At 37.4% G+C, this 25,333-nt stretch overlaps 1 protein-coding gene across 11 annotated transcripts in view; it reads left to right on the forward strand.

Annotated features, from left to right (window-relative positions):
- Positions 1-25,333, forward strand: part of LDB3 (LIM domain binding 3) — a 109,388-nt gene that overhangs the window by 11,000 nt on the left and 73,055 nt on the right. For 10 of the 11 annotated variants that reach the window (XM_079312353.1, XM_079312356.1, XM_079312358.1 and 7 more), the window contains exon 2: positions 20,540-20,691. The exons of the other annotated variant lie outside the window; for it this stretch is intronic. In XM_079312353.1, the coding sequence (XP_079168479.1) occupies positions 20,540-20,691 (152 nt within the window). The remainder of the gene's footprint in view (positions 1-20,539; positions 20,692-25,333) is intronic. 11 annotated transcript variants of the gene reach the window in all.

Consider the following 25,333-nt stretch of genomic DNA (forward strand, 5'->3'; position numbering starts at 1 on the left):
AATATGCTGAGCATAGATAGTAAAACAAATTAATATTCTTTAAAAAATATATATATATCTATATAAATACAAGCAGATTGAGAGAATTCCATAAATTCTACATGCCAAAACATGGGGATTAAATGGTGGTGAAGGGAAGCAGAACAGAATAAACTTTCTTCAAGGTCTAGATAATTAGTGAATTAGTTTGGTTTTAATTTCACTTCAGTTTTATCTAGACCCAGTTCTTTCCTAGGAAGAATGAGAAGATCTAAAGATTGATAATTTACATGAACAGGTTGCTCTCTGGAAGAAAATGAACTGGTTTTGCTATTTTCCAGTGCGTGTCTGACTTGTCATGGAGGTTATCCCAGCTTGTGGGAACATTCCTGGCCAAAAAAAAAGTGATCATCCCTTCCACAATACTGAAGACATATTTGCAGTGTGATTGACAAGATGAGGAGGTGGTGTATAATTTCTGTGCATGTCAAGGGACTGACAGTCTATGAAACCAAAACTAGAACTTAGCTGCTTTATTTATCCCTTTGAACAGATGCAGTACCAGCAGCTGCAATGGGATCTTTTATACATTCCACCCACGATTCCCTGGAGTTCATGTGTCCTAAAGGCAACCTGGAAAGGAGGCAGGACACTCTCTTGTACTGTATTACAATTTATAACTACAGTGTGAGATGCTGATCTTTCTCAAAGGGAAAAAATTCCAGGCTGGATTTGAGGTTCATGCCATTTGATGGGATGGGTAGATGTCTCTATCTCTTGCTACTCTGACTATTTAGCTCAAATGCTTAATTTGGTCTCTAAATTTTGTTTTAATAAAATTCTTTATAGACTAGAAAGCAGAACAAAGAAGTAGTTTTATTATAATTTAACAATTATTTGCCTTATTAATTTGGCCTTTAATTAGTTTTATCTGAGGGACTGGTTGAGAGGGCTGGTAAACAATATTACTTCTTTTGTCTCCATTAAGTCTTGATCCTCCTCTACTGGTTTTTCAGAGATTGGATTGGGTTCCAATATTAAATGCATCTCCAGGCTTAGGAGGCCAGGAAAGAGCTCTCACCATGTAGCTGATTGTTAAGCCTCTTTGTCCAATGCGTAGATAACGGGTTTAGGTAGGAATAAACTTTCCTTGTTGGTGTTTAATTTTAGAACGTCCACAGTGAATGTTCTGGCCTGGATGCCACAAGTCTTTAGTTTCAGTCTTCCCATAAAGCATCTTGGCTACTGTCTGACACTATTTGTGCCATAGATCCACACCAGTGTGCTACTACTCTTGGATACACTAATGCTGTAAAGAGAAATGTTTAGAAACTACTGTCTAAAATATTATGTTTTTCCACTGAAGACAACACAATTTTACAATAGCAAAATAGGGTTCAGGAACTATTGAGAAAAGCCCTCAAACTGCCAAAGGTTTCTTTTTTTTAAATAAAGGAGACATGCCCTCTTTTGAAGCTGTTAATATCTTCTCACTAATGCAGCAATTACAATAATGGGATACTCAGTAAAAATTAATTTTCTCAATGTGTCATGAGAGAAGCTTTTTTCTGGCAAAATTATAACCATAAAAGAGATGATGGTGACCTCCCCGAAGAGGTGAATTTGAAGCATCTAATTGTTTCTTAGTATTTATTTGAATAATTTCGTATATATATTGAGTAAAGTCATAATAATTAAAACCTCCAAATCCCTAGGTTTATCTGTTAACAACAAACAGTCAAGTAAAAGCAAGTTTTTATGGAAGGATGTTAAATCCTGAGAACAGATGGAAAAGGCAGTGATTTGCAATGTCCTTAGTAAATTTTTAGTTGGAACACAAAGGTGTTCTCCCTATTTTCCCTACTGAGTGTATACTGTCTGGGATCTGTGTATTTATCTTTGGATGCTAATGGCCAAAAAACCCCTCTCTTTTTCAGGTGTTTTCTTTTTTTTTTTTTTTTCTTTAACAGCTGTGATTAACAGATATTCCTGATTGCATACACACACATACCCATATATATATATGTATAACAGTATATATATCTTTCCTCTGTCATTTGTCACACCATTGCTTACTTTTTGCCCAGTTTCTTGCTTTGACACCAGAATAAGTAAAATCAAGATTTTTGTGATGGTATCTTTGTACTTTTTGTGCAGCTTCATTCCAAGGCAAATAGCCACTGGTTGGCTCTGCCTCTTGACACTTTCTACCCTTCCTCTAGTGACTTGTGTCACTTTGTAGTGCAAGTAGGTTGCACTGTTATAGTCCTCAATTCAATTAGATAATGTAACAGAGAGAGTGCCATGGCCTCATGTTCAAGGAGAGCTGCCTAGAAGTTGCACTTAAAAATTGATAACATGAATTTTAACATCCTTTTAATTTTGAAATATGTCTTCAAATTCTGTGATCCTTGATATTGTCTTGAAGTGTCTTTCCTTTCTAGTCTTACCTCTGACACCTCCATAATCTGCTTTATTGTTTGGGCTTTTTATGGTTAGTTTTCATTGCAAAGAGCAGTGAGAGAGGCTAGGATTGTACTTTATTTTTTGATTAAAATACACATTGTTAATTTTGGGAGATGACCATGTTGCATTATATCCTTTCTATTAGCTTCACTCCAACCCACTGTTATCCACAGTCTCAACATATGAATAACTGTTTATATTCTCTAAGTAGAAACCAAAGGAACTACAAGACTGAGCAAACTGTGCAAATACTAGGAATGTAGGCATATATTCCAAGATAATGAGGATGTTAGTGAGCACTGTATGTATGTATGGATATCTAAACTGCATATGGAAATGAATGGTAGTTTTTGCTATTGCTATCTCTCACTATCAAAGTATTGGGCAATATTCTGCTAGGACTGGGATTGTATTTTGAGATTTAAGTTTGGATTAAGTAGTGTCAAGACAAATGCCAGTCTGACAAAAGAGAGAGCACTGTAAGCCTACATACTGGCATGGCACCATAAGGAGGAAGTTTGAAATCTTGCCTGGCAATTGTCCTTCTTTAACAGTCCTTTTCTTCTAGTGAACACAAGATTAATCTATTGTAATTTAAACAAGGAAGTCCTGCTTCCACTTCACTGCTGGCTCAGACTATTTACTCTGATATTTAGAACAAACCTGATTAATTTTGTGTTGCTCTATAGGTTATTTTAAATACATTGTGGTGCTGGTAAGTGGAAGAAATGTTCCCCCAGAGGGACAAAAAAACCCTCCCAGCCAACTAAAAAAAACCCCAAAAAGTATATTGTCAGTAGCATGAGGTATTATTGGACCCTTAAAGGACCAAAACTATTCAACTCATAAAAGTTTTAGTAGACTATAATTAAAGAATTCTTTTGGATTTGTATAATTGAGACTGAACCCTAAGTTGCTGTGACATGGCCAATTCCCAATATCAAATCCCCTTTCCCCCAGTTTTATCAAAGTATGAAAGTCTTGACTGAGAGAGATGCTATTGTTGGCAAGCCTTTGATGGACACTTCTGGAATTTCTTTGCAGAAGCCATGACTTCTGTTTTATCTGAAATCTCACTGGCTCTTGATGACAGACAAACTCTGTTTTTAGCATTGCACTGAAGGTCAGGCAAGTGACTGGTTTCCAAATAGAGTAACTGAAGATACTGGAACAGATTTATTCCTGGTATAATTCCACTGGTTCTATGAAGTTACAGGGGAATATATTTGTCAAGAGAGCCTTATGATTTGAAGGATAATGCCACTGTTCTCAATAATTTGTGTATAAAAAGAGCTTGGAAAACATACCATTAATATTAAAATTCTTCTGGAAGAGAAATTCTACACTGACCAAGATAAGGGCAATATTTTTAGCTGGAATAAACTAATATAACTCCATTAAGGAGACTGACCATGGTAGAATGTAATTTTTTTTCTAATATCTGGGAATCTAGCTCTGGCTTCTTTAATTACCAGTGAGGTTGAGTTTTTCTGGTGGTGTAAATATTTTTGGACTAATCTAGGAAATGTATACACTGCCTAGGCTGCTTTCCTAGTGGCAGTTGGGATGATTCCATTATTTTTTACAGATCTTTAATTTTAGTTGCAGTTTTGGCACTCAAGTCATAAACTGCATATCAAGCAGACTGGTTAGATATTTTACTTAATTTTTGCAAGCTGACTGTGACCTTAATTCATACAGAAAGCAAAAACTGATTTTGTAGATGGATCAAGAAAATGAAAACTAAATACTATACTATTGTTGGGGTGTTAGTGAAGGAATAATCAATGTCTTTGTTAGAGTGCATTGCAAAAGCCAGAAGTATTAGGTAATGTGAAAAAATTTTGTGGGAAAAACTTTGGCAAGATCACAACCACACTGACATTTTCACATTGATTGTGGAAAGCAGAGGAGCAAATGTCAGCTAGTGGATGCAAGAAGTGAGTGAGTGTTGGCAGAGAGGTTTAGCTATGGCTAATGAGGAAAGGCTTTCAATCTCCTGTGTTATTGTGTTGAATCAGTCAGTCTAGGTTGGGGACACAAAGTCACAGATGCAGAAAGATCCTTTGGTAAAAGCTGTCCCCTTGTATGCCACGTTGTCCCTGAAGGGCTGGAGTTACGTTGATTACCATCGTCCTGTGACACTGGGAGTTGGTGCAAAAATCCAAGATTTAAGTTTCTACAAAGAGAGCATGGTCAAGAATGGAAAAGAAATGTAAACCATGTTTTCTATTTTGTAAAAAATATGCAAATATAATTTTTACAGTTCTTTAGTATAAAGGTATCCCTTAAAGCTCAGAGGGCATGTTTGGTCTTACTGGAGCCAAGACCTTTTCCTTAGAGGTGTCAAAATGTTTCTTTAGTGACAGATACTCTGACAATCATGAAATGCAAGCAACTGTTGCCATGACAAGGCAGGATTTCTTCAAATTGAGTTAGCTTTGACTCTAATGCTGTACCCCGAAGGCTCCACTTTTCCTGACCATTCACAACATATGCTTTTATAAATCCATCAAACACCCCTGCACTCTTTCTATACCCTATGTTTTAATGTCAAAGCAGATCTATATTCTACTTGTGGCACCTGCTGTGGCACATACTTCAGCTACTTCAGGGGAGTTCTAAGCATACCACCATACTTAAAGTCCTGTCAACATAGCAGTGATAAAGACCCTTTGGAAAATGTATAGCTCCACCCTAAAATAATAATTTATCATAACTCATAAAGGAGAATTAATTGGCATTTAGTGCATGTAATAATATGGATTAGTGCCCTTCATGAACAGGGCCATATATAAAAGCACAGGCCACCTAGAGGAGTATTTTTTAACAAGGCAAAAACAATTTTTGTGAAAAATAAAGTATACTTTAAAAAATATACTTAAGACAGTCAATATGTTGGTAAGTGCTGTTGTGCTGAATACTTTTAAGTCAGGCTTCAGCAACATCAATCTTTATTAATAGGTATTGAAAATATTATCATATAGTATTTTCATATGTATGAATAAAAAGTATAATAAGTATATAATAGCTTAATTTACAAGTTTATGTTAAAAATCAACTTTTTCCATTTTTCAATACCAACAGAGTTTAGATGATGTGTTAACAAAATGGTTTGTTGTAATATTGCTGTCCACTGTGGAAATATGTTCACTATGCAGTCATCAATATTTTATCTACAGCTTATGCAAAAACATGTGGATTCATCAGGGTCTTTGGCATGTTAACATACTGTGACTGTATTGGAGCGTGTGCACTATCTAGGATGATGTTTCCAAGTTGATTGTTCTATTAATTACAGAAAGCTAGAAAGGGAATGAAAGGTTTTAAGGAGAAAAAAAATGCAATTTTCTTAGTATCGATTCATGTTTACTTCAGAAGTTTCTGTAGTCCTCCTTTCTTCCCAGTGAGAAAAGTCTACAATTCTGAAATACAGTCTCTCCTACATCCATTATAAATATATATATATATATTTTTATTTTTTTTTTAATTCATCTCTATTCTCTATAGGTTTGTCATGACAAGGAGCTACTTAATTGAACTACAGACAAATATAGACAGATCCTTTTGATCCTATGGAGCATCCTTCTGACTTTCTGCCACTAACATGGGCTGGTTGTCTGCATTCTGTTAACACAGATAACGTCACACTTTAATTTCTGTGATATAAGCTTATATGTTATTCAGAGGCTGCAGAGATACTGTGCTCTGAGTGTCTGCACTGGAGCAGAAGGCAACTCTGGTACAAAGAGGAAGGTGTGTTACACACTGACTTTGCAAACTGGCAAGTTAGATGTGACTCTTCTGTGAAGTGTTTGCTCTGGCCCTAGCTGTAGTCGTTAGAGAGGGCTCCCAGAGGAAAGGATGAGATGAACTTACAAGTTCTTAGTTCAATAAGAAAAGCAGGGAGGTTGCTTTTTGGGACAGGAGCATCAGGCTGACTGCCATCCTTAATTTTGCTTCCATACTCATAAAACCAACATGAACATAAAAGTAGAGAGAGAATAGAAGAGCTTTTAGAACTTTGTTGTAAATGGAAGTTTTATTTTCTGAATATAATTTAAAACAAAATCATTCATGTCTTGCCTGAGGTGAAAATGAACACTCTGATTCACCATTGCCCGGCTGTTATGAAAGCACTTGTAGTGCAAAGCAATTAGCAGAGAAACTGAAATACTCGCGTTTGCACTGAAGAGAATTCATTTGTGCAAAATAATGGGGAATTGGAACCATAATATTTTTGCTCCGCTGAAGTTTTATTTCTTGTGTGTTGGCAGGACAGAAAAAGTTCTCTGGTTCTGCAAATCAAATGGGCTGGGATCACAGGAAGAATGTGCACAGTGGAATTAATTTCCAGCATGAGACTCCTTGACTCACTAGCTTTCACAGCAGCTAAATTCACTCCTTACTTGAGGAAGGTAGTTGTAATGATGCTGTTTCAAAAGCTGCTAATCTTAGAGCAGAACTGTTCTTTGTCCTTCCTTCTTTAGAAGGATTTAACTGCTTTGGATATTCACACTTTCAGTTCTCAATTCTGCCTTCTTGCTTTGGTTTAGTTTGGTTTTATTTTATTTTCCTGAGAGTTGATTATCAATGTACTCATTGGTATAAGCACAAGACTTTCTAATTACACACTGGTGTACCATAAACAGCACACAGCCTTCTTATCAAATTTTACATAAGATGGACATGACTTTGTGTCATATCTGAGTTGCAGCCAGCAAAAGCTTAGCTTGACAGCCTAGTGCTTTTTTCCCCTCTGGATGATTGCATTGCACATTCTTACACGGTCATTCATGATAAAAAAGGATAGGGGGCCTTCAAAGGGCCCAACAACACCTTATTGTCTGTGGAGCTTTTACCTCTGCACTATCAATGCAAATCTGTTCACAGAGGCTGCAACAGATGTTAGAATTATTGCCTATACTGCAGAGCAAAGTAGCAAAGAGCTTGAAATTCATGCTTTCATATCAATTCTGTTTGTTTGTGGTATTCACACAGAGCAGCAGATGAGATAATTTTGGGTGTTTTGAACTGGAGAAGATATTATTCTTCTCTGACATTGCCAGAAACTTATAAAATAATTTTTCTCTTTCTCTTATATCTCAGATTCTTTTTTTTTTCTATTTGTATTTTTATAAGGAACTCATTTAAATACCTGGATGATTTGCTTATATTTGTTTATCCTGTGTCTTTTGCCCAGAATCTTGCTTGATGTCTTATTTGTCACTGTGAAACATGCCGATTCTTTATTTTCCATACTTGTATTACCCTGAAGTACAGAACCAGGGAAGGTCTGGGTCACTTTGCACTTAGCACACGAAGTGTGTGGAAGAGTCTTTGATTCCTCACTGTTTAAAACCAGGGAATTTCCTTCAATTACTGGTGTGTCCCATAACAAAGACCACTTGATGAATCTAGGCTTACCTTTATGTTTTCCTTGAGTGGTTGATGCATATAGCTTTGATCTCAATTACTGTGTATGCTTCATATTTTCCTCTGCAGCCTTCTGAGTCTCTCCAATTCGTTAAAATTTTGCAGGTAAAATGCTATTTCTAGTAGTGAATGTTCAGTCATGAACATCATGACATTTCTCATTAAATTACTTCTGTCTTAATGCAAGATAGAATAGTAGGAGTCTTTTTCTAGTTCTTACTTTGGATAGCTGTTGAAGGATAATATCATTAAATAGTTGCTTTCTAGATATAGAATAGGAGGTAGCAGTGTGAAATAAGAATTCCTTTCACTTGAGTGTGTGCTGGACTGGATTTGACCCAAAAGATTGACTGGTATGATCAGGAATTAAGGAGCTCTTTTCTGAGGATTTTGTGTAGGAGATAAATGAAAAGTGTGAGCAGAAGGTAGAAGGTGAATTTCTTTCAATCCTGAAAATGATACAAAAATGCAGGGGGGAAGGCCATTCAGAAGAAAATGCCTGTCACCAGCTGAGAGAACTAGATGGACATAATATGTGGTACTATTTAAAGCAGGTCTACTAAAAGTTTGGGAGCATCTTTGGATTTTATTAGGTAGTTTCATGTAAAATGTATATGTTTCTCCTGTATCATTTATGTATGTAATCTTATAGTTTCTTCAAGGGCTGTATAATTCTATAAATAGAAGACCCATCCTAGGATAAAGAGAGATTACTAATACAGCTCTTTTGTCTGCCCCAGGAATCTCCCCAGCTGTCCAATAACCATACAAGCATTCCTAATTTTTCATTTATTTCTGCTTCCTGGTATCTGAAGTCAAAGCCTCCTGTTTGTTAAATAGGTGCATATTCAGTTTGGGAAAGGTTTTCTGCTGCCATTGCAGTTGTTAGGGTGTTGATGTTGATCCCATCAAAGTTCCAGCACTGACAGTTTAAAAATATTTTCTCTGCTAACATGATTAATGAAACTAAGCAAGGTTACTGAACAAGATGTTGTAAGAGGAAGGATCTAAGAAAAAAAAGAAACAGATGAAAAATGAAACTAGAGAGTGTAGCCAAAATCAAACTCTGACAACATATTAAAACTCACAAATGCCTACAAGCTTTGTTTGCAGACTGGTGCAACAGCTCTGAAAAATATTGCTGTTAATGTAACTGCCTAGAACAGAGAACCTTTATAGTTTTATCAGTCATAATACTGGCTGAACCTGAGATTTGCATGCTGGTATTAGGGAATATGTCAAACTTCTTTAAAGTATTTTTTTCTTTATGCAGTCCAAAATGTCACTTTAATTTAGTCATTTAGATGTTTGCTTGATGACAAAATACAGTGATGAAGCTCATTGTCCTGCAGTTTAACTAAGTCCTCATTTGAGATCAAAGTGGAGGGTTAAGTTTTTTTCTGTGTTCCTTTCATTCCTCATTTGTATCAGGCAAATAATGGTTTCAATAGCAGCAGGAATCCCTAATAAAGTAACTGTCATATTTTCTCATCTATACAATTCATTGTTCAGGAGTTTGTTTGGTGCCAAATGAAGGGAAAAAGAAAAACTGGACACAGAAAGGCAGACCACCTTAAACCTTCTGAAATTCTTTCTTGGTCAAGTGACAACTTTCTTGCTGCCTCTTCCAAACCAATTATTTTGACATGCTCCATTGCAGAACTCTGTCTAATGTAGCCAAGGAAAATACTGTTAAGGCAAATTCTGAACTTGATTGCATTCCTTCCATGGATTTAAATAGATGTCCTGTGAACATTTATTCCTTAACAAAATACACAACCAGATTATCATAATTAGTGTCTTTACTCTGGAGCAGGAGAGGAAAAGTCCTAATTTGGACAAGCAGAGTTTAGAAACTCATTGTGACTAGGTATGGAGCTCATTACAGCCTCTGCTTGCAGTGCAGAGAAGAATGTCTGCACTTATAATTAAAAAAATTAAAGCTAAAAGTACAACTTTGAAATGGAAGTGAGGCACCCTGCAGAATAATTCTGTTACTCCTGCATAAGTTACACAAACTAATGATTCTTAAGGAGCTATGCTTTGAACTAAGCATGAATGTGTATCTTAAACTGAGAATCAGAGCCATTTTCTTCTCTATAAAGCCTAGTTGAGTATGTCAAGCAGGCTAATGCTGGTTTTCACACAATTTATGCTCCATACTTCTCCTAACTTTTGTTACTTAAGAATATTTATTATATACGACTGTTTAACCCATTTTGGAATACCCACACTAAGTTCCTAAAGCATTGATGGTGCTACCAAACTGGTAGAAATATTTGACATTTCCAAGTACAGGTAGGCACCTGAAACAAACAGGAATGTACAGAGGAGTGAGAGTTGGGGGAATATATGTATTCAGCATCTTCAAGGCCCCTTTTGAAACACTCAGTTTAAACATACATGCTCTGGAATAAAAACACTCCATTATCTTGTTGTTTACACCAGTAAGTGGTGAACACCAAATCTAGATGAGATAAAACAGGAAAGAAGCAGAATACCCAAAAAGGAATTGGCAGAAATGTTGGTCCCCAAGTTAACAGGTAAAAGTATCACTAACCAGCAATATCAGTACCACAGGCAGATCTGCAAGCAGGGGCCTTTTGGTTTGGCAGAAAGTGTTCATTCACAATTGATGGATGCCCACTTTGCTCTCTGTAATTAAAATGATGGATGCTTTCAGTTGAGCCTCTGGAATGCAGCACAAAATAAAGTTGAACAATGTATTAAATGGCATATGCCTTAGCATTCCCAATGAGATAAAGCTTTCTAACCCTCACCTGTTAATCAGCAGGGTGAGCAGCACAGAAGGGGAAGGGCCGTCAATAGCAGGATGCCAGCTGAAGAGGAAACTCTGATCAGGATTCTCTTCCTGCCTTAATACCTTCTTTCAAATGCTAGTTATGATCATAGGCTTTGCAAGTTGGAATCCCCCTCCACACACACCTGTGCTGGCTAACTCCACAAGGAATTCAAAACATGTCAGCACAAGCAAGGCTGCAGAAAAAACAAATAGAAGCCCAGTACCTTATCCAAAGGTAATTGAGGCTGCACACACTCTGCTGAGTTAAGAATAGTGACATGACAGAGTCCTGCCTTTCTCTAGAATGAAATATCCCCAGGAGCAGCTTTTCTTCTAGTTGTTGGGAATTTTTGAATCACGTTTCAGTCTGAAACTTGGGCATAAAAATAGAAGACATGGTGCAATGGAGGTCAGCGGCATTGTTCAGATTTTCCAGTTGAAGATCACTTTAAATGCAGATCCATTCACCATAGACAAATATTTAATTTAAGAAATCTTTAATTTCTTAAATAACCTCCTAAATCTGCTTATGGCTTCTGAATTTGAGACATTCCTGTTAAATCCTTATTTGAGTACAGCTTTCTTGATGTTGCATTTTCTTAATTTAGCAGTATTTTCAGTTGTACTTTTCAGGAGGTGTTGGATCATGAACAAAAATTGTGTTTAATTAAGACTTTTGATAAATTTTCATAACATAATGTCTTTGGGTTTTTGTGTAATGTTTTGTAAAAGATGCTTACTTCCAATTCTCCCTAGAAAATGGTGCAGGCTGGGAAGGGGAGCTTATGAACCGATACTCTATGGAGAAAGAAGACTCTCAGCTTTTACTTTCATGTACAGCACAATCAGCTGATCTCACTTCCTTTTGACCAGAAATTAAACAACATTAGTAGTTGAACCAAAAATTAGTGTATCATTCTCAATAAATGATAGTTCTTTCATCTTAATAATTTGATTTTTTTTTTTGATATTTGGAGTCTTAAATAGCATTTAACTACAGACAGTGCAGACGGTATGTTACAACAATTAATTTCTATTATTTTATTTTGTCTGTAAACAAGAAGGCTTTCTAAATTCATATAATTTTTTTTATTGGAGAGTTATGGAAAATACTATTTGCTAAAAAACCCACAGAAAATCACATTTTCAAAACTTGTCAGCTTAATGCTCTGCACACTGATGCCACTGAAAAATGTGTGGCAAGATACTGCAGTTATGCAAGGCTGGGTTTATAAAGGTAATAGATGTAAAATTAACCTGAACAGATGCTTTTACCTTCCAGAACCATTTATGTGAATGAATTGTTCTTTATCAAATAAAATCATGTGCATGTGTGTCTTGTTATACTAAGCTTTCAGTGGGACATCTTTCAAGATTGAGGTACCCAATACTTCAATGGGTTAAAATACCCAAAACCAGTGTTGGCATCATCATACTATCAGTCCTTAGCAATAGCCACACAGATTATTTCCTGTTAAGCAAACATGGTTCCTGTGGCTTCCCAAGGGAAGTGGCCTCTCTGTATTCAACTGAACACCACTAGGAAAACAAAGTTTAAATCATTACATTTTAACAGGTACAAGAAACATCTTCAATCTTTACAATTTCCTAGCTTCCTGAAACATCCAAAAGTTTATGTACCTGTTAAATGTGTGAAAATTTTACTTGAATTGCTGCATCTTCAGATTTACAGGGATCTTGCTGGGGTTGCCTGGTGGGATGTCGTGTCATGCACTAAACGTGATACAGCCTATTACAGAAGAAATTGCATTGCACTTTCTCAGGGGAACTTTGCTTATATTCTGTTTTATTCACTTTCATCTTAAAAAGAATTCTTCACTCTCTGAAGTTTGAAGTCTGTGCTTTTGTTTACTCTCTCACAGAGCTTCGATGAATGCTTCAGGTACAAAACAGTTATTCCTGTGAATAAAGTGTTCAGGGAGGCATTGATGCTGTATGCTGGCAGCTTAATGCTGGACCCTCCACTTGCACAGGTTTATATTGGGCACTATGGCCTCCTAAAACCTTAGATGCAAAAGTAATGGCATGATACCAAGTGCAGTTTCTGCAAGTTTGGTTCTGATTCCTCACCTCTGTCACTGTGGACGTGTGTTACATTTAATATTCCTTCATGCAGCTGCCAGCTGGTAAGTGCTATGCTGCTCTACCCTCTGTAGATGAAGCACAGAGCTCAGTATTTAGTACTGGTCTAGAAACAGGGCTGCTGTTTGCTGTGTCAAACTGGCAGCCTGTGTTTTAGAGAGCAGAGGAAGAATGACTCCCCTGGTATTGTGGTGGCCAGAAACAAAGAGAATTCAAACAAATGCATTTAAAGAACAATTAAATGTAAGCTTGCATACATTTAATAAGTACCCTAATTTACAAATGTGCAGGAGCAGAGAGTCACACCTCAGCCATATCTATGCTAGACCCTCAGAACTTGCTCAAAGTGAAAGCTATTTTAAGTTGCTTAATATCTGAAGTGGCTGAAGGCACTAACTGCCAAACTAAACCCCTCAGTATTGTCTCAAATGCCTTTTTAGTCAGGCCTTCTTGTTGGTGGACCAATCAAAAGCCCTTCAAAGTTATAAAGCACTGTGATCATACATACAATAAGATACATTAAGCAGAATGAACTTGAAAAAAAAAAAAAAAAAAGGAAATCTTACCATAGTGGCCAATAGCAAGACATAAACCTCTCAGTTTATTGCTAATGGTTGTAGGGGGAGACAAGACAAATTGTATTTCTGTGAGCAGGTTAAAAAGCTGCAGAGAATGTAGAATACAAGAAGCTGAAAATGCAGTAGGGAAATATTGGTGACTGAGATCTGTCTGCTTGAAACACTAAGAAGCATCCCTCCATATGCAACTGCCTTTAATTCAAATTTGAAAAGGAGAAACAGGGAAGAGGATGGGGAACCTTTGAAGAAACTTGGCTGTTGTGATGCTGCAGGCACTTGGAAGCTGTGTGTATATTTGCTGCAGGGGGTTGTCCTGTGTAAGCTGACAGATCAGCTAACACATGAGGGCTGCCAGAATACTAAGAATCGGTAGCTCAGTTTTATTCCTGGTTTTGATTTGCATTCAGGTTATTAAACTCCATGATACCAAATAACTCAGTCACTTGTTTTTCAAAACCTGTTGTAACAAAGCAATCAACATTTGTCATTATGACTCACCTCTTTGCTTCCATTTAATTCCTGTGAGATACACAGCACACACTACCTTGGCACAGTGTGTGGTGCTAACTGAGAACAGACTGAATAGGTCTAACAGCTATATTTGGAAAAGACTGGGAGAAGAGAGATTACTATTAGTCATGCCATGTACGATGTAAAGAGCTGTGTAACCTTCTAGTTACACCAACACATCCTATTAAAAAGCCACATCCACTCTTTTACTATTGTCTGTATAGTTGGTGTAACATAGAGCACCATACTTCTAATGAGGTAATCTGCAAAGCCCACATTATTGGGGTTTTTTAAAAATTTTTTAACAAACATTGAAAATTTTTCCATCAGATGAAGTGGAGGTGGGGCAGGGAATGAAATTATCTTCCAAATAGGAACAGGTATATTCACACTGCTTCTCAAAACATCCCCCAAAGCCTTGCCTACAACAATTCCATAAGCATTGCCTATATGCTTCCTTTCATTTCATGGCTGAAAGTCTTTTACATTTGGCTTATTTTCATCACCTGAGTCTAGTAAGCTTGGCAGGAAGGGCTATAATCTGTCTGACTTCTTCCTTGAAGAGGCTATATGCTGTGCATGAAAAGCAGCCTTGTGAGTGATGTTAAGTGTAAGAGATGTTAATTAAGGTGGCATCACTTCAGCCTGGCTTGGCACCCCTGAGACTGAGGTGAGCTGGCTGGTTTGAGTGCCCCAAGCCCTTCTGCTGTTGGAGTACAGATTTCAGCACAGGGTGTCCTGAGTTTTAAGTGCTTTACTGTTCGTGCCACAAAATCTGTGTGCTGCTGTGGCATTGCAATTCCTGGTACCCAAGAGAGGTAGATTAGAGCTATTTTGGGTGTTCTCACATGAATTGTAATCTCCCTTCCTATCTATAGATGAAGCAGAGCCTGAGAGGCCACTTCAGAATGTCTTTGCAGCTTGCCAGTGCAGCTCTGTTTAGTATTAATGGAATCTCTTCAAGGTGTCAGTGGCATATTTTGTACATGCCATGGGTGTTCATTTAAGGCAGTTCCTGTTTTCTTAGTAAAAACAAAAAGAAAAAGCCAAACCAACAAGAGAAGTACCAGAGAAAGGAGAGGGGAAAAGCAACATTAAAGCCCAATAGTGAATTGAAAACAATAAGACATGCAGTTCAGGCAAATGGTTGCTGCAAAATGGAAGTTTTCCTTAGGTTTCGTTGGTGATGCATGCAAGGACACTAGTTTCAGGTTTCCTACAGTCTTGTCTTTACATTTAATTGGTCTTGCTCAGCTCTCCCATCTGGCACAAAAAGGTATAAAAGCCATAGGATGTTTGCTTTATGGTATATAGGTTATCTAGGCTGTTTATTTTCCTTTTTGTGTTTTGTCCTTTCTGGCAATGTGTCAAATGAAATGGTGAATTTCTGCCTGATGACTTACCCCAGTGAGTCTTATTAATTTTCTTTGCATTTTTTTTCTTGTCCAAAATTGAATTCTGTTTCTAAGAAAAAACATTATTTTCCCTTTAGACCTCTTGCATGTTTATTGTGGGGAGAGGGGTGGCAAATGATTCATTTAGGAAAAAAATAATATAAATTTCCTCAATTAACTTTCTTAATATGGAGAGGAAGAGATGTCTCTGGTCCAGGGGTAACTACTTGGATTCATGTGGGCATTCAGCAACTCTTCTAGAATCTCAAACCACGTCTCTTACTAGGTCATGCTCCTGTGTATAAAGCAAGAAAGTTTTGCAGGCACTTAGAGCCTCAGAGCTTAGAATGACTCTGAGAGTTTGTTGGAATCTTCTGTACAAAAAATACTTGCATAACTGTAGTGGAGGGAGATTCAAATGCTATTTTCTCTATAGAGGAAACATATTGTGTTTTTTAGTGTTCCTTAGTCTCTATCCAATCCTTTTCTTGTAAGAAAACATTATATCTCTGATTTTCTGATTATGGAAAAAAAAAAAATCTTTTAATTATTTCTTCTATTCCAGAGATCTTCAAGAGGAGAGGGTATTCATTCCCTGTGCTTTTGCATATTTCCATTGCTAGTGAATATCTGATTCTCTGAAATGTTGTTCTCACATGAGAAGCAGAACATATAAAGTGCTGGAAAAAGAAGAGGCCCTTGTTAATGCTGCAGGTTCTATTAACAGCTTCTCAATTGTGTAGGCCTTCCTATGTATTTTTGTCTGACTTGTAAATTAGGAGTTCCTTGGGGGTAGGAAAACTGTGTCCATCCATCTGTTTATATGAGCATTCTCGTTAGTATTTGAACACTCATCCCCTCAAATGCTGCCTGATCTCTATCTCATCCCTTTGGAGTGGAGTTGAGGGGGCTTGGCTGGCAGCATGTGCAGTTCTCAAGGTGGTGCAGCAGCTGCTCTTTGTACGCTGCCTCCCAGAGCTCCTGCTAAGTAGTATTTACTGTGAACCCGGAGCAGAGGAGTTTTTTTAGTGTGCAGCTGTCACTGTGGCACTATATATTCACCCAGTGTAGAGATCTGCTCACTACAGAGTGTAGTAAGAATTCCCTGTAGTGTGTTGAAAGTAGTGTGTGATACTTCCAGCCTGCCAACGTGCTTTAAGCTGGGGATGTTGGAGTCAGATGTCTGTCTTGTAAATTTGTGAGGGCTGAAAATTCACTTCTCTGAAGCAGAACATATCCCTCTGCTTTTCTGAGAGAGGTGAGATGTTTGGCTTTTCAAGACTAAATCTGTGCTTGGGCTTGAGGCACTAAAGAGCTGCTATTAAAATGAGATCTGTTGGTGGTACCCTGGATTGGATTTTGTAAATCAATTGACAGAAATAGCTGTGCCCTGAAACTCTGATGAACGTCTCACTGTAGCATTAAATAAAGGCATTGGCAGCACCTAGCAACTGAAAGCTATGCTGTAATCCAGAGCAAGTGAGTTAAGACTATTACAAAGGTTTTCTGAAATGATTCAGTCTAGAACTTGCCCAGAGATTTGTTTTAAGGGAAAATAGATCAGTGGTCAAGTTGAAAAATGCATATTTATCCTTGAAAGTAGTATATATCTCTAAATTTGTTACTTCTGTTAATAGAAGAGAGCCTGAGATGAGAGCAAAGTAGATTTTGCTCTGTAGGCAGATCTGGATTTCCAGTAGTCTAATTCTAAGGTTTAACTAGCATTTGTCCTTCAAGAATACTTTCAAAAATTTTTAAAATAGAAAATAGTTACTGAAGCCTTTAGAAAGACACAGTGAGCTCTTCTCTGTTTGTGATTATATTTAGTAAATGTTTTAGCAGATCAGAGAAGAATTTTCAAAGGAAAATACCAAAGGATAGACTCTTTGCATTCCATTCCTTTCAGCTGGATCTTTAGAAATGGGAACAAGATAGTCTTGAATGTGCATTGACACTTCAGATCTGTCTGCCCTATATTTCCATCTGTACTCTGGTATTTTGTTCACAACAATTACTGACTGTTCTCGATGTCTGCTGGAAATTCATGCTGTGGCTTCACTTGGAATTCTTACAGAGATGTCTCTGAGGTTCTAAAATACATGTAATTTTTGTATTTTGATTTTAATGTTTCATACAGATTATGCATCCAGTCTTTAGTAATGCCTTCTATATAAAATTCTACAGGACCAAATTCTACAGTGTGCTTTTAACCAGTGGGAAGACCATGAGAAGAAGTAATCTTTCCTGATCCTTACTACTGGTCTGAATTCGAGTACAATAAATTAGATCAATTTCATATACTTGGGAGTCTTGCTGTCTGTGTAGTAAGGATAAGCTGATTTTCAGAGGTCAAGTGACATCAGTGGAGTGCTGTCCCTTGAAATGGAGTTGGAAAAGATAGAATTGTATGAAAAAAATCCCACTCAGAATTTGCTATCCTTATATTTAGTTGAAGAAGTTGAATCCCTCTATTTTCTTTTTAAATAATGACTAGCTGAGCCATGATTGAAACTGTTTCTTTGTCTTTCACAGCTCCAGGTTCTCCTGGAGCTCTTTGCCTCAGAAACAGTGTTGTCACAAATTCAAAGTTATTGACGACTTTTTGTTTGAGAGATTTTTAATGGATTTGTTTCATTTAGGTTGTGTTTTCTAAAAGTTTTAGGCAGAAAATATTAGAAGAAGTGAAATTAGGTCACTCATTACAACTGTTCCCACCTAAATTGACTCTAGGTCTAGGAGGGTTGTAGTTGCTGTGTTTTTATTTTAAGGCATAACAATTGCATGTGGGGCTACTAAAAGTAAAAGTTAGAGAAAGTGAAACTGGGAAGCCAGTGAGTTAGATCTGTGTTAAACTAGTCCCAGATCTAGAGTGCATTATCCTGTTTGTGGGAGCTCTGCTTCTCTGGGCTTACTTTGTTTGAGGCAGTGGACACAGAGAGATGTGTTGAGTAAAAATATCCAAATTAGGGCAGACATTTGACTTTCAGTCTTTGTTTTTGACAAGAAAAAGGTGTATGCTGGGGAGAGTGTCCCAGAATTTGGACCCAGCACCACACAGTTAATATTCTGTGGCAAGAACTTGTATGTTTCATGAAGAGATTAAAAGTGGTGCCTTAGAAAAATGATGTGTGAAGATTGTTTATTTAAAAAAGGACAACTTGAAAAAGACTGAAGTGTCCTACTTGGTGGATTTAAGTCTTACTGACTCATCTGTCTGAGTTTGGCTTTGGTTTGCTTTTTGCCCTTTCTTTATCTTGTATTCTATTGGAGATTCTGTTTCTTGACATATTTGTGGGACAGAGCAGGGAATGATCTTTGAGTAACTATACAAGTACACGCAGGTGTCAAAATAATCCATATGCTTTATGGGCTTCTGGACTCTGTGTACTTGGCACAATGCAAGTCAATAAAATGCATAGAAGCTAATGTTTGTAAAACAGGTTAGAAAACTACGCTTGTTACATAAATTTTTTTTGTTGTTTTTTTCTCTCCCCCTTTTTTTTTTTTTTTTCTTGTGAGGGTGAATTAGACTGCAGAATAAAACTCTATCTTTGAAACTACCACAAAATATTTCCCCATCTCTTGATTCCTTAACTCCAGGAAAATACACTGGGGAGCAGGACTGCCATTATCAGTCAACTCTGCTTGCATGAGAACATTTTATCCTTGGCTGTCCTTCACTCAGAAAACACAGAACTCGTTGCTTCTATCTCAGATGAAAAGATATTAAAACTTGTCTCTTCCAGTCACATCAGTTCTGGGAACCTCTTACAGTGCTTAATTCCAAAGTAATCTTTACTTTTGGGTAGTCTGAGTATCCAGGGTGCTGAGTGTTCTAGCACTCTGATACTAGAGCTACTGTTCTAGTAAACTGATACCTCCTATTGTCAGACTATGCTGTCAGTTGGACTTCTGGCCTCAATACTGAGCACCTTTAACAGTGTGTTAAGAAAGGGTTTTTTCCTTTTTTTTGCTTATTTGTCTTTGCCAGTAAAGTGCATGAACAAACAGTCTAGGGAATTGTTTTGGAAGGAGGCTTTGTCTGAGTATGTATACATTTATAAGTGTTTTGAAGTTTCATTAAGAAAGGCAAGTTAAGGAATTTCACTTAACACTTAGAAGTGTTTGAATCTGTATTGGGTTTTGGTTTCCCTAGAAATTTAACTTCATGGTTTCAGCCTGGTTGAATTCACAGGGAACTTTTGGCTCATAATCAAACACATCTTGCTTTTACATACACCATACTGAAGGAACAGAATTTTTGAATGCAGCCTTGTTGTAGTATTTTAGATTATCCTTGGTTTTCTAGTGAGGATTGTAAGGAAGTGAGGCTCTAAGATCAAAGACCTTATATCATGCTCTTTAAGTACTGGGTGCTGAAAGCAGAGGACAACTATGGTGCCTTCATTAAAATTTGGCTGATGGTATGTAAATGCTTTCCTGGTTTACTACTGTACTGGTGTGGTCCACATGGAAGCTGAGAGGGCTGTGTAAAATTGAAATCAGGGTGCTGTCCATTCAGAGACGATGCCTTTCACAAGCTAACTGGAGCTAACAAAATATGTTGCCACAGTGAACAAACAGAACTTATGAACTGTTGTGTCAGTCGTTGGGTTTGTGGTTGCAGTAATGTGGCTTCTTACTTCTGAGAGTGCTGGTCTTTGGAGTGTGAGGTCCAACAGGTTGGTGAGATGGGTGTGTAGCAATCTGTGTTGGTAATGGAGCTGCAGTTGTATATTGGTAAGGTTATGCAGAATAATTTCCTCTAAAACTTGCGGTAAAAGAAACAAAGTGTGCCCAAGGCCACTCACACACATTTATTTTCCATCCCCTCAAGGGGAAAATGGCTTTTAGGAGGAAAACTACAATAAAATCATGCAGAAGACAGTGGTTCATTACTTTTCTGTTTCTGAGTAATGTCTATATACTGCTGCTGTATAGAGATAATTTTCCCATTGAGGTAGTGATAATGGGTGGGAAAGGAACCACTACATTGGACTTAACATTTTAAAATGGAAGTAGAAATAAGTAACAATAATCAAATGGTGTCCTGAACCTTGGCAGAAGTGTCAGTTAGCTTTGATTTGTTTGATTTCCATAAATTTTGATTTTTCACCCATACAATAATGGATATAACTATTGTTGTATCTATTCGTGTATTTTGTGCTGAATCTGTTCTGTACTATAATTCTGGGCAAATTCTTCAACTGTTCTGGATACAGAATGACTTATCAGAATAAGACCTTTTTCTTTTTTCTTTTCCCACACAGATCACCCCTGGCAGCAAGGCAGCACAGTCACAGATGAACCAGGGGGACCTTGTTGTGGCCATTGATGGAGTCAACACTGACAGCATGACCCACCTGGAGGCCCAGAACAAGATCAAATCAGCCAGCCACAACCTGAGCCTCACTCTGCAGAAGTATGTTGGTATAACTTAAACTCTTTGCATTCCTAAGAGCCTTGTGACTAAAGGCTGCAAGTGTTTTATCCCTGTCTACTAGATTTATTTGAAGTTCTCATGGCATAGATATGAGATGAAAAGCCAAAATCTGCTCTGATTCTTGTAGAAGTCAGCATGGATTCCTATAGAAATCAAAGGGTTATGTCGAGTATAACTGTGTGTGATTTAACCTATTGAACACAGGTGTAATCTCATATCCATTCAAGCTTCTGTTAAATGAATTCAACAGTGATGTTCCTTTCAGTTATTCTCATGTGGGCAGCACGGATTAGTTTGGCTAATTTATTGACAACTGTTCTAGAAACAACAAACAGAACAAGTGTTACAAGTGCATGGTAGGAACCTAATGGCAATTCGTGCTAATGGTCTGGCACCTGTGAGTTTGAAAGTCTGCTCTGCATCTGACTCAATAGGAAAGGTGTAGCCCAAGTGCAGGAAAGGGAGGCAGTAGAACATGGAGAGGGCAGATTTTATTGTAGAGATGTGATAAAAGTTGCCTTGCCATTAAGAAAGCAATTAATAGGTCTTTTAACTTCTGCTGGTTAATATTGCTTCTGAGGGAACTTGTTCTCAAATTAGATAACCTTGCACAGAGGATTTCTGTAATAAATGCATTAATATTTAAAGCTCCATAATTATAAAAGAGAAGTAGCTGCTAATTTTATTGCATTGTGAAGGAGATAATTTTTGTACAGGGTAGACAAAGAAAAGTACAGAAAGAGAACTGTAATGTGGAAGTAAAATTTCTGAGAATATACCAAATAATCTGATACATGAATGTGCAGTAGAGATGATCAGTATCAGGAACAGACTAATAGCTAAATAATAAGGACTTTAGATGAAGTTTCCAAGACAGGACAGGGTACTATAAAACAAAATGTGTGGCTGATTTTCCTCCATGACTTTAATTTTGTCTTTGAGTGTTCCAGATAGAGTAGAAAATCACTACTTTGATGCATGTAGTTGAATTCTCATCCTATCACCCACTCCAGCTTCTTTTTTCTTCACTCTAAATGATAGTGTTATTAGACATATGATATCTTTTTTTACAAAGGGTTAGGTTGTTCTGGATTTTTTTTTATTTGAAAGTTAGGAAAAATCCTTTCTCATTATTTTAGAATGTCTGTCTGTTTTTCTGTTGAACCTTTGTGGTTTTGCATAGAGAGAAAACATTTCTTATTGTGCTTTGGGTTATTTCACATTTGGTATTAATTTTCATGAATATTCAACCTGAAAAGTTCTCCAGTGTCTGCCTCTGTGGCCTGGCATAAGTGATTTAAAACTACAAACCAACAGCTCTTCTTACTCACAGAAGAAGGATTTCCAAATTCATGACTAATGAATCCAGATTATCCTAATACATATCACAGAGACAAGTCACTTATAACAGTAATTTTGATCTAGTGTTGCCAGGGATATTTGATTCAAGTAATCATTGTGCTTTTTTATTTGCTGACCTCTAAGTTATGACACCAGCAATTCTATTGGCCACATCATTTAAAAACAAAACAAAAAAATCCTAGTGGAAGTACCTTTATTAATTGTTTTCATCTCTATTTACTGTTTCTTCTATTTTTTTAAGGCAAGCCCTGTCTCTTGGTTCCAAAACAATAATGTATAATTCAGGTACTCAAGTTACATGGCTAAAGAACAATGAAAGAAAGCAGTAATGGAGTGTTCCACAGAATGAAAAAAGCTTGCATAGATAATAGATGTAGATGAACTATGACCCATTTTGAAAAGAAGGAAAATGGCATAAAGTAAAATGAAATACTAGTAAACATAAATAGATTATAAACAAGCTTTTTTTAGCAAATGAAAGCTTCCTCAGATCCTGTCTTTGCTCTTATACAATACAATATACAATACAAAACTTATACAATTAATAGACTCTACACTTCAGCTGGTTTGTGATGTGAGCCATTAGTTCACCTTAGTGATCCATTCAGCCTCATTGAGAACATTGAGAAGACTGAAAAATATTTTTTTTAAATAATTTTTTTTTTCTTAGATGACATGGGACTATTCAAAAAAGTTGTGCTCAGAGGCATTAAGCTGGCTTTGCTTTACACAATTCAGAATTTATAGAAGCTAAACCCTAACAGCAAGTGATATTGGCCAACTAATGTAAGCATAGAACCCTATTAAAGACCCAATGTCTTGAACAAAAGGCATCTCCCCTATGTTCAGACAGTTATATTAATCTTGCCTTAAAAAAAATATTTTTTCCCTGGACACACATTGGTTAATTCGCCTAAGAACAAAAAGATTATCAGTTCGGTCACCTGCTCAAAGTTTACAGTGCAATATCCTTTTTTCAACAAAAAAAAATTTACAAATATTGGGTTGGTGAAAAGAATAACAGATAGTATGAAAAGAAGGTGGCTGTGACAAGGGATAATAACTTTCAACCAAATAAGAACAAGACAGAAGAGAGGCAAAATCTCCTGGGACGTGGTTACCAGGAAAATGACTGTGCTAAGAGATCACTTTGACTTTTTTTAGATGTGGCTGCAGCAATGAAACTGGAGCAGAGTGTTCCACTACAAAACAGTCCTAGTTGCCATAAAGAGCCCAGAGATGGAAGTGCTTACTTATCCTATTCATATAAAAGTTTGGAAACACTGGAAATCCTTGCCAATAGAAAAGGCACATATGTGCCTTAGGAGATTGACTGCTGTGATAGGAAAACTTAAGCTCTAAATTGTGATGATATTGGACATGCATGTGAAGTACTCACATGGCTCTACAGAATGTTTCAAGGTCGTGGAATGCCTTACAAGGTAATCTGTGACTTGGTTTCGCTGTTTCAGCACTGGAAGTGGAGCTGATCTTCCTTGTTTAATCTGTAAGGCCATGGAAGAAGCATGAAATGCCAAATGGTCCAAGATAGAAAGCTTTTTATTCTTCTAATGGTTCTTGGCTCTCAAGAGCAATGGCCCTTCCCTTTATTGATTGTGGCTGTGAAGGTTTCATGAGCATTGTTTATAACCTGACAGTTAAGACAGTGTTTGCTGCTACTCACTTTTATTACAACACTTAGTTCCCTGTGGGCTTTGTCTAGGGTGGGGAAGGGGTTATTATTTTAATTTGGCTGTCAAGAAAAGCTGTACATGGTGTCAGCACTTATGCAGGACATCTAACTGCAAGGCATCAATCATAGAGAAAAGAGAAGTATTGAGAGCCCCCATTCATACTTGCCTGCCTAAACAATGGGATTCTGTGATTTCCTATATTAGTTTAGTTTTAATTCAAGTAGCACCTACACTGTTCAAGGCACTCTAACATAGATCATCCATGAATGTTCAGTGCTGGCTTGAGTGGAGTTCTCCATGTTTCAGCCATGGGTTCAGAAGTTTGTGGTTTCTGAAGTGTTTTATGGATTCAAGTGTTTTCTGACAATTTCCTTCCCTAAACTCCCTCTTCAATTTGTACTTAGCACCTCACCCATGCTATGTTTTCACATAAAACTATGCTTTCACATAGTCTTGCCAGCTATGCCAGAGGTTTGATCAGGTAGCCAGAACTTGTCAGTGGCTTGAGCTGCGTTGTCTGGCTGCCTATTTCTCTAGACCCTGCAGCGTGCCTCCCTTTGCTGCTTCTGAGAAGCTGAAAGATGCAGATGAGCAAGTGCCAGGTATTTGAAGTACAGGACTATGCCTGGAGAAAGGCACCCCTGTGATCCAGCAACGTGGGAATGTCTAGGACCCTCCAAACTAGCACTGCTTCCTTAAGTTTAGAGGACAAAGTGCATCTAGGAAGTGAATTCTTTTTTGCTGAAGAAAAGAGCAGGAATGAGAGGAGAAGAAATATCTTTGGCACTGTGCAGTATTACTCAGCAGAACTCCCATGAAGCACTCAGGCAAACCAGGCTGATGTTCTAAAGAATTACATACCTCTGTAGATGCAGTTTATTCCTTAGAAAACTGAATTGCTCTAAGTGTACTAAGGGGGAATTGGTACTGGTTCTGCTGGACTGTGTTTTGGAAGGCTGTTATTGTACTCTCTAATGGCCTGAGTTGGGATGGAAAAAGACATTGCTTTGCTTTTAGTCTTTTTGTGACCTCCTGGAGTTCAGTTCTCAGTAATTTTTCAGTATCAGTTTCTAATCAGTTACTTGAGCTACACAGCTGCCCTCAGGCATTTTAATTCTAGGCCAAAGTTCATCTTTAACTGTCTGTCTGTCCCACAGATATTAGGCCATAAACATTGGGTCATGCTGCATTCAGTTCATGGTGAAAAACAAAATGCATGCAAAGTCTATTTTTATTCCATACAAATGGGTTTCTTTTCTAAATGCAGAGTAAATGCAAAAAGAGAGCAGCATATTTGTCAACATGTTTCACTGGAGCATCCACAACATTCATTTGATCTTAACTCAAGTAATATGATCAGCCTCCTTGGAAAGGATTCACCAAATGTACTGGCTTAGTTTTGGAAAGTGCTGTAACATGAGTGTACTTCATTCTGCTGGCACAAACATTCCTGTGTCACTCCAAGACTCCACTTTGGCGTCACTCTGTGCTGCTGGAGAGGAGCAGGGGAGGTGGAGATTTCTGTGCCTGGTCTACATTGACAAAGCTTCCCCCTCCCAGGGCGT

This window comes from Erithacus rubecula (genome assembly GCF_903797595.1).
Source record: "Erithacus rubecula genome assembly, chromosome: 9".
In the NCBI taxonomy this organism is placed as follows: Eukaryota; Metazoa; Chordata; class Aves; order Passeriformes; family Muscicapidae; genus Erithacus; species Erithacus rubecula.